Source organism: Diprion similis, chromosome 4 (assembly GCF_021155765.1).
Source record: "Diprion similis isolate iyDipSimi1 chromosome 4, iyDipSimi1.1, whole genome shotgun sequence".
Lineage (NCBI taxonomy): Eukaryota > Metazoa > Arthropoda > Insecta > Hymenoptera > Diprionidae > Diprion > Diprion similis.
In genome coordinates, this window is record NC_060108.1 from 7,447,967 (window position 1) to 7,461,424 (window position 13,458).

At 37.7% G+C, this 13,458-nt stretch overlaps 1 protein-coding gene across 1 annotated transcript in view; it reads right to left on the reverse strand.

Annotated features, from left to right (window-relative positions):
* Nucleotides 1-13,458, reverse strand: part of LOC124405323 — a 346,482-nt gene that overhangs the window by 4,207 nt on the left and 328,817 nt on the right. The window contains exon 6 of the mRNA XM_046880139.1: nt 12,468-12,651. Within this exon, the coding sequence (XP_046736095.1) occupies nt 12,468-12,651 (184 nt within the window). The remainder of the gene's footprint in view (nt 1-12,467; nt 12,652-13,458) is intronic.

A 13,458-nucleotide genomic window follows, 5' to 3' on the forward strand; every position in this document is an offset into this window, starting at 1 on the left:
CGGACTTGGCTTAAAAATATTGTTATATCTCTGAAACTATTGAATTGGTTGTAATAAAATATAGCCTAAGACCTGATCAGATGATGCAGCTATCCACAGACAAATAAAGAATCAAAATCGGTTGAGTTGTTCGGGAGTTTTATATATGTAGAGAAGAGGATGAAAAGATAAAGACAAGAGAAAACAGAAGATTAGAGATGTTTTAATTTTTGATTCAAGAAGTGTGATTGTTAATAATTTGTTAACAATTATATTATTGTACACTTTGTGTAATGTCGAAGACACCCTATTTGCATACGTAAGACTTTATTTGTCTGTGATAACAGTTTTCTCATTTGCTTGGTTGAGAACAGAAGGCGGATCAATGACTAAATAGGTAACTACTGAAGATCGTACGTTTCATTGAAAAATAAATAAACGCTTCACGAAATTCAAACTTGGATGATTTTCAAGAATTCTATTTATAACTGAAATTGTGCTCAATCCATCGAAATTGGACAAGTAAAACGACCCTTATATCGGAGAAATACGATCCGACTTAGATGTTGAATGCTGAATTTTTTAATTAAATGCACGATTTTAAAATTTTTCCATGACGTGAAAAGATTCTCTTGATAAAATTCAATTTTATGTTTAACTGCAGTACCAATTTTTTAACCTTCATTCTATAATTTTTCCCTTGTCATCTGCCATATTTTATTTTCGGTTTTTTTATTCAGTTTCGTTGCAAAAAACATTGTTCCCTCTCACATTCATTCCGTAAATTAAGAGCTCCAGTGATTTATCTACGTGTGTATATCAACGAACAACGTGAGTGTCTCTCACCGTTCAAAAGTGTCAGCAAAAAATAAACACGCTGACAACAGTAAATAACAGCTGTAAGAGTGGACTACGATTTAACATCTGTTTCAGACCATAAAATATTCGTGTAACATCCGGTTGCTTAAGTTCACGGGATGTATAATTAGACCAGGCAATAGAGATTTTTTCCGGCCAAATCTGCGTTTTTTTTTAAATTCATAACTCGACCATTTTCAAAGTTGTAGCGCGGAGTAGTAATTTACAGGTACTTTACGTGTGTGCAATCCAGGCGCCGTCGGATAATTAGTTTTTGCGTAATTGCGATTTTCATTTTTTTGTGACGTATCTTGCAGAGCGGCTGGATGCTCTGGTAGTGGTCCGATTTTTATTTTGAAAACGGATTTCGAAAGTAGAAGTATATCGCTACGAAATGTCTATCCTGATTTTGCGTTAAAATGCTGCGAAATGGGTGAAAAATTCCCGTAAACATGACCAAAAACGGCAGAGAGCGCGAAAGCGGTCGAGTAGTGGGGGTACAAGGCAGACGCGGGGCGGTGAGTATATATAGTAATACAAGCGCGCGGCGCACAAATACGAATCTTCACATCCGATTATCTCAGCAACTACTGGAGCGATTTTGACGGTTTTTTTTTATTTTGTGGTTAATTAACCCGCTAAAACTGATTCTTCACTCGGTTTGCCTTAATATTCAGCGGAAATGCTGCTTCTAGCAATATATTCTTATATTAATATGAAATTAGGAAGTAGAGGTGAAATTTAAATATAAACTGCCAGGAAACTCATTTATTGAAGTCTTTTTTTTTTTTTCTATCACAATTATTCTACAAGTGGTCATAAAAATATGAATAGTCTGATATCTACTGAATGAACATTCTTTTTATACTTTTTTCATAATTACTGTATAATGCACTACATATAAATATTCTTATATACTTACTTACTAACTTATTAACTTACTCATCGCTTATTGCATATGGTATATCTAGTCGTACTTAATGTGTGTGCACAGTATAAGTAATTATAGAATCCTCTAACGTTTCGCTGGCTTCGCATACTTTGATTCATCACTACTGTCCTCAATACTTGCAATGTTCATGAAAATATCCGTTTCATCGACATTCTCATTATCTAGGGTACATTCATCCTCCGACGCAACTGGATGGTTGTTGGTGTCTAAATTGAGGCACGTATTTTCTTGACAGTGTGTGCAGAGATTTGTGCATTTTAAGCCATGTTTTTTGCAGCTACACGAAGCATTCATGCACCCTTTTTTACTGCACGCACAAGAAATTTGGGCAAGTAACTTTTGGGGGATCGGTGGATCGGTAGTTCCTACCAGTATTAATTGGTTCTGCATCACTTTCCACCCCCAATCAGTTGCTTTCAGGTTCTCATTCCCTAACCACAGCTGCAGCTGATAGAAAACTCGAAAAGCGTGCTGCTTCGCTGCTCCTTCTGTTGGCGGGGTTGGCGGCAAAGTCTCTAGAGCAAATTTACTTTTTACTTCAACCTTGCTGAAATGTAAATATCTGAGATCATTCAACGAGAAGGAGCTCGATTTTTCTATCAGCTTTTTTTCAGCTTTGGTGCTGTACATTTTAAGAATCAAATTACATGCATTTGCTGCTATTTTCTCGCGACTGGCACTTTGGTCGTAAAAAACCAAAGCTAAGTCTACTAATTTGTCATGGGGAAGCGAATCTATCATTTTATTTTTACCCAGTTTGTAGAAAGAAGATGTTGTGTCGCATCCGCAGAATGCATGTAAGAAACCAACTATTCTTTGTAAATCCGGGTACTTAAAACTGTTGCTATTATAAAATTCATTTGGCTTAGAGCCTGTATTGTCTTTGCAAAAATAAATATTATTAATGTATTGTGCCAGTTGTGAGAAAATAACGAGCAAATCGACGTCTTGGCCTACAATAATGACCGTTGCCTCGGAATCTACGCGGGCATTCTCAATCGCGGTAACAACTATCAATCTGTCGGCGTCATCGGGGGCAATTTTCGTTCGAAAGCCTGCTGCATTCAAAGAAGTACATATCACGTCTATGACTTAGATTTGTTCCTCTCGTTGCTCAGAAATTGCTTTTGATTGTCAGCAATGGTAGTATTTTTGTCAAATGAAATATTACGCCCAATATTTTTTGACTGCCTATGTGAACGCTCCACCGATTTCGTCGTCAGTTTCGTCCCCTGGGTAACCATCGAAGATGATCCAACTGTTTGGAGCGTAATGCCTTATCGCATACGAAACATAATCACCCACAATCCTATCAATTGTAACATTATTTTGCCACACCACTTTGTGCAAGAAAAATCCACCGTCAACAACATGTGTGATGCTCCCTGTTGTTTGTATTTCGTGGAAAAATTTGAAATTGCAATAGAAAGCGGATTTTATATTTTTACGTTGCATGCCATTTTCATCAATCAATGCCAACGGAATCGGAGGAAGTTCATTGCAGCTATATTCTTTCATGTCATCTGGACTTTGGATACAAAATGATATCTTTTGAAATAAGACTAACGGCGATATATGCACTTGTTCGTTAGCTAAATTTTTTATCGTGAAATTAGCGGCCGCTAAATGCACGACTTTACTGCTCCTTTTATATTTTACTTCTGTAAACTTTTTATTTGATGCATCATCCATCAACCTTTTTCCGATTTCAAAGGCTTTGTAACAATTCACGGTAGCTAAGTCACCAATCACTCCAGAATAAATTCCCATTATTTTATCCGTTTCGGGAAATGGGTTATATGTGGCAAAGAATTGCTGCACTTTCGCTAAATCGTTTGCGTCTCTGGACATGCGGGAAACGCGGTTGTCGACATGCTGATCGGACGTGGCGGACGATCTATTACAAAATGTTTCCATTGCATTGCCGACTTCCAGTACAGCTACCCTCGATGTAACCCATTTCCCGATTACATTTTCGGTCAATCCGCGACTATGCGTCAAGCCTCTAGTGCATTTAATTGCCCACATCAGTACTTGCTCGATGGTCATATCAGACCATATCCCACACCAAACACGATTTGAACGCCTTACTGTAAAGAAACCCCGTTTACAAAATGTATCATATTCAACAACGTCCATGATGTTTTTCAAATTCAACATTTCTTGTACATACAGGAGACAGGCTTTAGCGGACAAATGATGGCCTGAGGCGAAAAAGAAGGGTATCATTCATTGTGCGGTATGTAAATGTGGATCAAAATTCCCCGATCTTTCTGCATCGATATATCTTTGGATTAAGCAGATCATTTTGAAATACTGTACCCACAGTTGACTCGTTGGGCCACTATTTTCAATGTCATCAATAACAGCTGTGAATTTTTTGTGGATGTCTTTCATCAAGGGGTCTGTCAACAAACTTTCAAAATTTTGGTCTCCTACTTTTTCAAGGCTCTCATTTAAATGCGCTTTTTCGTTGTCTGTGAGTTGGATTTTTTCGCAAATTTTGGTAGCAAGCGCAGCTTGCATTAAGAGATGGCCTCTCACCGATCTAGATAACGCATGACTCGTTAAAGCTTTCTCAGCTGACAAGTCTGCATATATAGTGCAAAAGGCTTCTTTGATACCGCTACCTGTCATTATATTGCCAATGGAACCAAGAAATGATATTAACAAATGAAAACCCCCTAAACAAGGAATAACTGAACGAAGATTGTGGGGATCATTGTCAGGATCAATCAAAGCAACGATTTCACTTGCTTTCATGTACAGAGGCAAATCAAACGTGACGAAACAGTGCATTTGATTATTTTTATCAGCTCTGTGCCTAGCATCAATCAAAGTAGTTAACCCTTAGCGGCACAGTAGCATTCCTGAATGCCACCTGTTTTAAAACACGTTTGTACGATTTTAGAGTAGTTTTATTCGATTTAACCGGTTTTTTTTTGTAATTTTATGATCTTGATATGTTAGAGTATCAAAGTTTATGTTCAAATTGTTTTTATGTTTCGTTGATTTGTTTATATAAATTAACAAACTCTGAAAAATAGCACTTTTTTTAGAAAAAATGTATTATTGAAGATAGTTTTAAGAGTATCCTTACGATTTTTGGTAGGCGGGCTTTTTAGGGTCGCTGATTACGAATCCGTTTTCAGATTTGCAAAATTCAAAATGGCGGACACAATATGGTGGCTGTACACTTCAAATGACGGATTTTATGATCGCAAAACGATTGCAATTGATTTGAAAGTATGGAAAAGATCTTGGGTTTCATGATTTGCGAAGGTCAAACGACTTTTTGCGTTTTGGTCCGCCATTTTGAATTTCCAACTTTTGAGTGCGGATTCGTAATCAGCGACGCTGAAAACCCCCGGGTACCAACTTTCGCTCTTGTCAAACGAGTTTTTGCACGTTTGGTCCGCCATATTGAATCCGTCATCTTGAATTTTCAAATTTTGAGTGCAGATTCGTAATCAGCAACCCCAAAAACCCTCGAGTACAAAACTTCGAGTCGATAATAAGTAAGGAAAAATGTGTGCCGCTAAGGGTTAAAATTGTGGTAGGATCACTTGGCGGTGCTTTAATGAATGGCAAAGCAATTACTGTTGTTGTACAAAAATCGGTGTTTGAAGTATGGTATTGATTCATAAATCCATGCCAATTAGCCGTCTTTTGTGGCGCAGTATGCTTGCCGTAAAAATATAGCAAATCTATTGGTTCGATTTGTATCGTGAAATCGATACGATACGTATCTTTCCAATTACGTACAATTACGCTATCTAATTTGAACGGCTTGTTATTTTTAAAATCTGAGAGCGGAAGAAATCCATACGTGCCACTAGTACTTCCTGGTAACGCACCTTTCAAGCGAGGAATTGTGGTATTGGACGACACAGACGTTGATGGTGTGACACACATTATACCACCCATACAATGAAACGTATTTTTACCAACGATCGTACCTGTATTATGATCTGCGTTATCATATTAAAGAACTGCAGGTATGTGTCCGAAGTGTAATGAAAATTTTCCGGATGATTCGCAACCGAACTTTCAAATCTGACGGTTTCAGAATATGACGCACATAGACCTATATTATACAAGCTGTCAATGAGGCCTCTCGCAGCAAATTTAGTGTGCATCATGCAAGAAAGGCCTAATAAAGCCGAAGACTGAAATGATCGCGGTCTAACAGAAGTCATTAAAATATGGGCTGCAGTGACAACTTCATTATCCCATTTAGCCCAAGACTCACTTTTCGGCGTGTATTTATGCGTTTTGATTAAAATATCCAGAAATAATTTTAACGTTTCCGGTATTTCTTTCGATACATTATTGACAAAATCAGTCGGTGAGTTATAACTATCAGTTTCAAATTTCATCGCTCGGATGTCCTGTAGTATTGTGTGAGCGGCCAACTCGACTATTCTTAATTTCTCTTCTTTGTCATTATTTTTACGATTAGAATACCAGTTATCCTTAAGGCAATTCCCCAAAGTTTGCCTAAAACAAATTCATCGATCTTTTGCACCTGGATGAACTACTATCTCATCTCCAGAGTGTTGTTTCAAAAGTTGCTCAATCCTACAAAGTCGTATTTCAATTTGCCCGTGTTGACTTACGTATTTTTCTATGATCTCTTTCAAGGAAAATTGACACTCGTCGCTATTTTCCAATATATAATGAAAGATAATAAATCAGACATATTTTCGCTAATCGGTCTTCCCCGAATATTCGTTGGCATGAACATATAGAACTTGGCCATACATTTCATATGGTAAGATACGTTATTGTCGATATAGTGATTATCATCTTTCGTTCTCAACTCACATAAACGTGACGATATCATTTTGTTAGTTTCAGTTTTTGGATAAACCTCTAATTGCGCTATGGCATTATCAATAGTATCTTGTGTCGTTACGCGGCTACAGGTTTGTTTATCCGTACAGCGTTTCGAACAAAGAAAATAGTTTGTAGAAATATCGAATTCGCGTCCATCTGAACGTCGTTTTCGATTACTTCGCCGTGTCTCTGCCAATGCTTTTATGGCTATTTTTATATTTGAGTCCCTTGAGTACATACTTTGACACGTTTTATGTACGGTAATCTCCTGCGATTTTTGTAGCTTCAGATGTTTTCCATCTTTTTGCCTAATACTTGCTTGTATAAGACTTCTAATTCCTCGTTCTTTAACAACGCAGGATTTGGAGGGCTCCATAAAGTTCTCGCAAAGCAGACAGTTATCATTGTTACTTATATCTTCCTACAGCTCATCATCTTCTTTATTTGATTCACTTTCATCATGCTTGAAAAGAAAAAGTTTATTCATGGAATATGCAAAGGTAACATATTTGCGGAGATTCATGTATTTCCAAACGAAAGTTCTTGCTTACCGAACATCTGCAGATGTAGATGCTTCCATATCGGGCTCACCAATCGACTCCATATACGTTATACACTGATTATCTGGGAATTTAGAAAAGATACTAATATTCACTATTTACCATTTTGGACGATTTTACTACGAGTACTTTTTAATTGCATATAGACTTTATATTTAGTAGACAACGAAAAGTATTAAACTCGCCTCGTATAATGAACACACCATTTCTTGAGCATTGCTAATAGTAAATATGTATTACACTGCGAACTATAATAATATGTACGTGCATCAGCTACAAAGTCTACGTGCCAACTAAATGGACTAGTCGAAAAGACCGTTAGGGTCGGGCGGACCGCTGGAGTCGTTTCCCCTTCCAACCTTATACCTGCTCCACAAAACATCGGATGAAAAAGGGGACACAGCGGAGTATTAGGCAGCTGTTCCAAATTCATGGATACACTTGAACCCCGATTACCCGAAGATAGAAAATCCAAAAGCAGCATTTCCGCTGAATATTAAGGCAAACCGAGTGAAGAATCAGTTTTAGCGGGTTAATTCACCACAAAATAAAAAAAAAACCGTCAAAATCGCTCCAGTAGTTGCTGAGATAATCGGATGTAGAGATTCGTATTTGTGCGCCGCGCGCTTGTATTACTATATATACTCACCGCCCCGTGTCTGCCTTGTACCCCCACTACTCGACCGCTTTCGCGCTCTCTGCCGTTTTTGGTCATGTTTACGGGTATTTTTCACCCATTTCGCAGCATTTCAACGCAAAATCAGGATGGACATTTCGTAGCGATATACTTCTACTTTCAAAATCCGTTTTCAAAATAAAAATCGGAACACTACCAGAGCATCCAGCCGCTCTGCAAGATACGTCATGAAAAAATGAAAATCGCAATTACGCAAAAACTAATTATCCGACAGCGCCTGGATTGCACACACGTAAAGTACCAGTGAATTACTACTTTCTCGCGAAAAGCCCGCGCTACAACTTTGAAAATGGCGGAGTTATGAATTTAAAAAAAAACGCAGATTTTTTCGGTTTTTCCGGATTTCCTCCGTTATTATCAATCCGATTGAGACCGTATAGGGCTAATTTTTTTCGTCTTTTCATTCTCTACAATTCGTCTGTTCAGAGCACCAAGATTGCTCCATCGGTTCAGCTTTTACAATCGAAAAACGAAAAAAGCGTTTTTTTATGTTTTTTGTTTATAACAAATTAACCGCCCATAATTGCGAGTCGAAAACATAACACTATACATCTACGGACTGTCTTTTGTGCGATGGCACTTGCGGTATCCTGTTAAAATTTTTGGCCGGAAATCACTCATTTTCTGCTCTATTGCCTAGTCTAAATAACTATGAGGTCAAATCGTCACTTCGGCTCTATTTCACTGCAGACAATCGCTGATCCACGCATGTTACTCGATACGGAAAATGCCAGTAGAAAAATGAGTAAATACCCTTGATGATTAATTATATTTCTATTTTATTTGTTCACTTATTGTCGATATGAATATATTTCCATTTTTTGGAATTTCTGCTGGGTGCAATATATGAGTGGACAGTAACAGCATTGAGTTTTTCTTTGTCATATAGTGTGGTATCTTTAAGAGGTTACTCGCCCGTTTGCTCCAAATAAAATCCCACAGGAGTTCATATCACAAAGATTAATATTATCACAAAGAGTAGAATCACCTGTATTTCCTCGTTATTGATTTCGTAATCGTCATAGATAAAAGAGATATAAAAGCTTTCATAAGTTACAAAATGAACAAGGTTCCTGCGTTAATCAACACTATTTAAAAACAGTCTTGTTTCAGACTTGAAAGTGTCAACATGCATTGCCGTTGAAGCATTTTTTCTCATCTTCTAATTTTGCTGCCTGTTTGTTCGCTTCACAGCTCACAAACCTGTTCTGTTTATTTTGTAACAGGTAGTTCGTTACAGAACTTATTAAGTGGGCACATCCGAGTAGAATATTTAAAAAATCGATTTCCTTTTTATTCACATTTCTAAAAGTTTAAAGAATGAAGAATATTGTGTGTAAACTACACAATAAAATTCTAAGAATTGTGAAAGTTGTGGCCGATTCCCAAACTTGAAACTCGATTATCTCGAAAATGCGTTTCCGAGTCCGTGTCTAGGATATCTTGAAAACGACAAGACCAATTTTTACTAAAGGACGCAACGTTTTTGTAAATTTTGTCCCGTTTACTGCGTATAGTTTTTTTTCTTCTTTTAATCAAGTATTCATTTTTTCATAGTCCAAAAAAGGTGTTAAATTCAGGCCCAAAAACAAACATTAAAATTGAAACGTTCACCGTTTCCTTAATAAAGAGAAAAAAAATCCATACTCAGCAAATAGCTCAATATATTATATTTCAAGATCCTGTTTGAATTTTTTATTTTAGATTAACCGTCTGTCCAAAATTCTAGGCACCGCAAGCCGTATCAGTACGGAACATGCTTTATACCGAGCACTGTAACAACGCTACGATAGGATAAATTTTTATGAAAAAATTATTGAATGTACCATGTATAAACTTTGAAAAAAAAAAAAAAAAAAAAAACGGATGGAACCGAATAAACAGTTTTTTAGACAAAAATACTCGAAATTTGCCTAATATTCTAGCCATCCCTTAATGTATAACAGGTTGTTACATTTCTTCATTCATGAAAGTCTCACATACATACGTGTCTAACTTGACCATCGGAACTTAGGTCCTAAATACCTAAATACCTAAATATTTTGTATTCAGGTTACAATAATATGAACATTGAAATAGTACATTGTCAAGGTCCGTAAATAAACGAGCGGGTAAGGGAAGTTCTTTGCATGGTTGCCATTTTTGTTCCAATTTGAGACTCGTGTGTACATTTTATACTATAGTTTGTTCCAATTTTTTCTGTAGTGTGTAGGTTTTATCATTTACTTTTAGTACAGTCTGACAATGTAATCGCCATTCTCGTTGCTACGGAAAATTCCTCATGCACAGACTTTCCTTTGTCCGTTCGTCTATCCACGGACTTTGATATCTTGCGAGCGGCAAAGTCGAGTGCTGCGTTCATGCGAATACGAGTTAGAAGTTGGCCTGATTCAATTACACGACTAGAAGCTTGAATGTTTGATTTGAGAAGCAACGAAGATGCCACTACTGCAACTCCAGCTTGGAAAGTTAGATTTTCTAACAGTGCGGTAAAACGACGTTCCTGCATGTGCATAGTTGAAATGCTCGATTCTGCACACTGGAGCTTTCTTTGGCGCATGTATACTTTCAATTAACTCAAACTCACGCACTCTGTCATCAAGCGTAAGCTACCTAACTCCAATTTTACGCAACGTTAATAGCATATTTGTTGCTTTTTGAATCAAATTTCTCTACACAGGAATTGGAAAAAATATGGTGCGTTACACTCACATGCACATCGGTGACACTTGACTTGTATGATTGCAGCGCTTGCCTTTGTTCATGCTGCAAACTTTAGACTCATTGGAAATCGCCCACTTTCCACGTTCGCAGCACAATATACAATTCCTCCTAATTCATAATTCAACGTGGTCAGCTTGTGACAGGTGATCGAGGTCGAATGTTTGCCGTAAGAAACAAAGCCGCTTATAGAACGCGGATTACGATTCGGGTGATTCAAAGCGGATTCCACTGCATAAATGAAGTAACCAAAATAAATAAGCAAGAGAGAAATTTGAAGAAATTCTGAAACCAATCGGTCAAACGTTTTTCGAATTCCGGATCATTTAAAAATTGTTAGAAATATTTTCTTACAAGTTTATGACGACACATCATGCAGTTTGACGTGGCAGTCGAGTCCCGAGTTCACTGAACACCGCCAGTGAATCTATGGAAAGGTGAAAGCCGAGAAGCTTGATCATTTATACTGCAATATCATTGCTTGACAGTAGATTATAACTTGGAAGTGTTAACCTAGTCTACTTCTCTAGCTGGATTGCATTTTGGTAATGTGTACAACGGGCACCAATAGTCACTCGCGTCACGGGAATCCCACTCTACCTTCGGGAATCCTCTTCTCACCCTCACCGTCGCATTTTTCCCATTTCTTGTTTCGGCCAATTCACTTTGGTGTAAGCTGAACCGTAGATTTTAAGACGTGTACACAATCAAAGTTCGTAGAGTGGAGTAAATCGCTCAAAATTTTGTGAAACGACACATGTCTGGGGGATTGTTGGTGATACCGCAAGAATGTGATTAAGGTATGGTTAGAGTAAGATGACAAGTTCGCATTGCTGATCGATTGAATCATCAAGTAAAAGAGTTGACGAAAATATTATTTGGTAAACGGGAATTGCCAATATTGAACATGAATCTTAAGGGTGAGCTTGAGGTCCAATTGGCTTTTGTTGAATTACGTACGAGGTCGTTTGACCATAGCAAATAACGGTAGAAGGCCGGAAGGCGAAGTCCTGGTGTCTCCAGGCAAAGAGAACGTCCGACCGTATATGTGACCAAGAGTGCCCTAACCTCTGGAGAGCACTTCTATCAATGAAAAGGGGTTGAAGGTAAGTGTCACGCACATCTACCGACGCACAAAAACGTTTTCTTCAATTGTTTCAAAGTATTGTGTTCGTCTATATACACGTACAATTTATAATAACGATTTCACACTTTCTTTCTACTATTGCGATCAGTAGCATTAACGTGTTAACTCAATAATCGTAGGTACTCGGAAACGATATCTAGTGAATTTGCTATCCCAAATATATGTAAATTGATCATTTGACTAGTACAGAATAAGAACTTGGGTTGCGGAAAAGGATGAAAAGAAATGAAACGGCTTCAGATATCTTTAAGATAAGCCGTGTTCTTCTGCTATGGACATTGAGCCGACGCATCGAGTTGAATTGAATCAGCAATACCTTGACTGTAGTCAAGATATCGTTGAAATGCAAGGTCGCTACTAGTCAAGCAGCGCAATCGCAGCTTATAATCCTTACTTCAACTAATTGTAAGTTAGAAAATCGATATGCATTTAGATGCACTCTCCCCGAGTCTGATAGGCGTTTCAAGAATCGAAGTGTCACATAATCTGTTACACCATCTCTTCAAATGAATAAATGAATTCGTTATTTAACTGTACAGAGAAACGATGTGAGGATTTCATTATTTCTTACATTCACAAGTGGTATTCAGAGCCGCCGATCAATGGCATTTGGGAATTACAACTTGGGGGCTAATAAGTGAATTTGTATTTACTGTCTGATTTATTGTTTGTAATGCACACTGATGGAATTATCGTAGTATGTTGTGAGCTCACCTTATACCTCCTCTTGTCGTGTCGTAGTTGAGGGTGCGGTTCCCGTGAAGCCATTGTACAACACTGTACTGCATCTGCATCGCGATGTGTCGCACCACACACAGGAGTTCAATGGTACTGTCAGCTTCGTAGTACTTGTCCCTCAACGGCTGTCCCATTCCGTCGACTATCTGTACCGATGGGTCTGTAAAACAGGAAAACAACACAACATTACAGAGTTTATTTTATTCGGAGCAGATCATAGTTATTCGTTCAACGATGTCAATTTTTTAATCGATAAACGGATATTCACGAGGCTGAAGCAGCCAGAATTAGCAGCCGAACGTTCTAATGTTCATTAGAATAAGGTAGTAAAGTTCAAACACTAAATTTTGTGAAATATCTTGAATCCCCAATACTCTTGTAAAATTAGGAGGTTAAAACTCAACTGCACTTTTCCATTTTCAAAAAGTTTAACACGTTTGGCTGCTAACTCTGGCTGCTAGTTTCAGCTTCATCGGATGTTCACCACTTTTCTTTAAAATTATTACAGCACAATAGTTATTTAATGATATCGATTGGGACTCTAAGCATATTTTCATGATTTCGTGATAAAATCTTGTATATTTGCAAATTCGTTCCGAAAATTTTACGAGGGGTTGTGAATATTTATTACAGCTCATAGTAAGTGAGTTCACATGATTGTAAGGACTCACGTGATACCTATATTAACATGGGGAGGGTAAGATGCCTGCATCACCGATTCGATCCATCTTTATTACACGTGTAGGTCATGATCAGAAGTATAACAGGTGCAAGTAGCAAGGTGCGCTACTCAGCAAGTTCCGATAAATTAATTAAATGAATTATCAATTAATTGTCGATCAAAATTGAAAATTAAAATTGATAATCAAAATTTTAGTGCGTTCATGTGCATTTTACATCAACGTCAAGCTACTTACAATAAGAGCGCGACGCAGCGGCAAGAGCCCCGTTTCGTAGGTGCGGGATC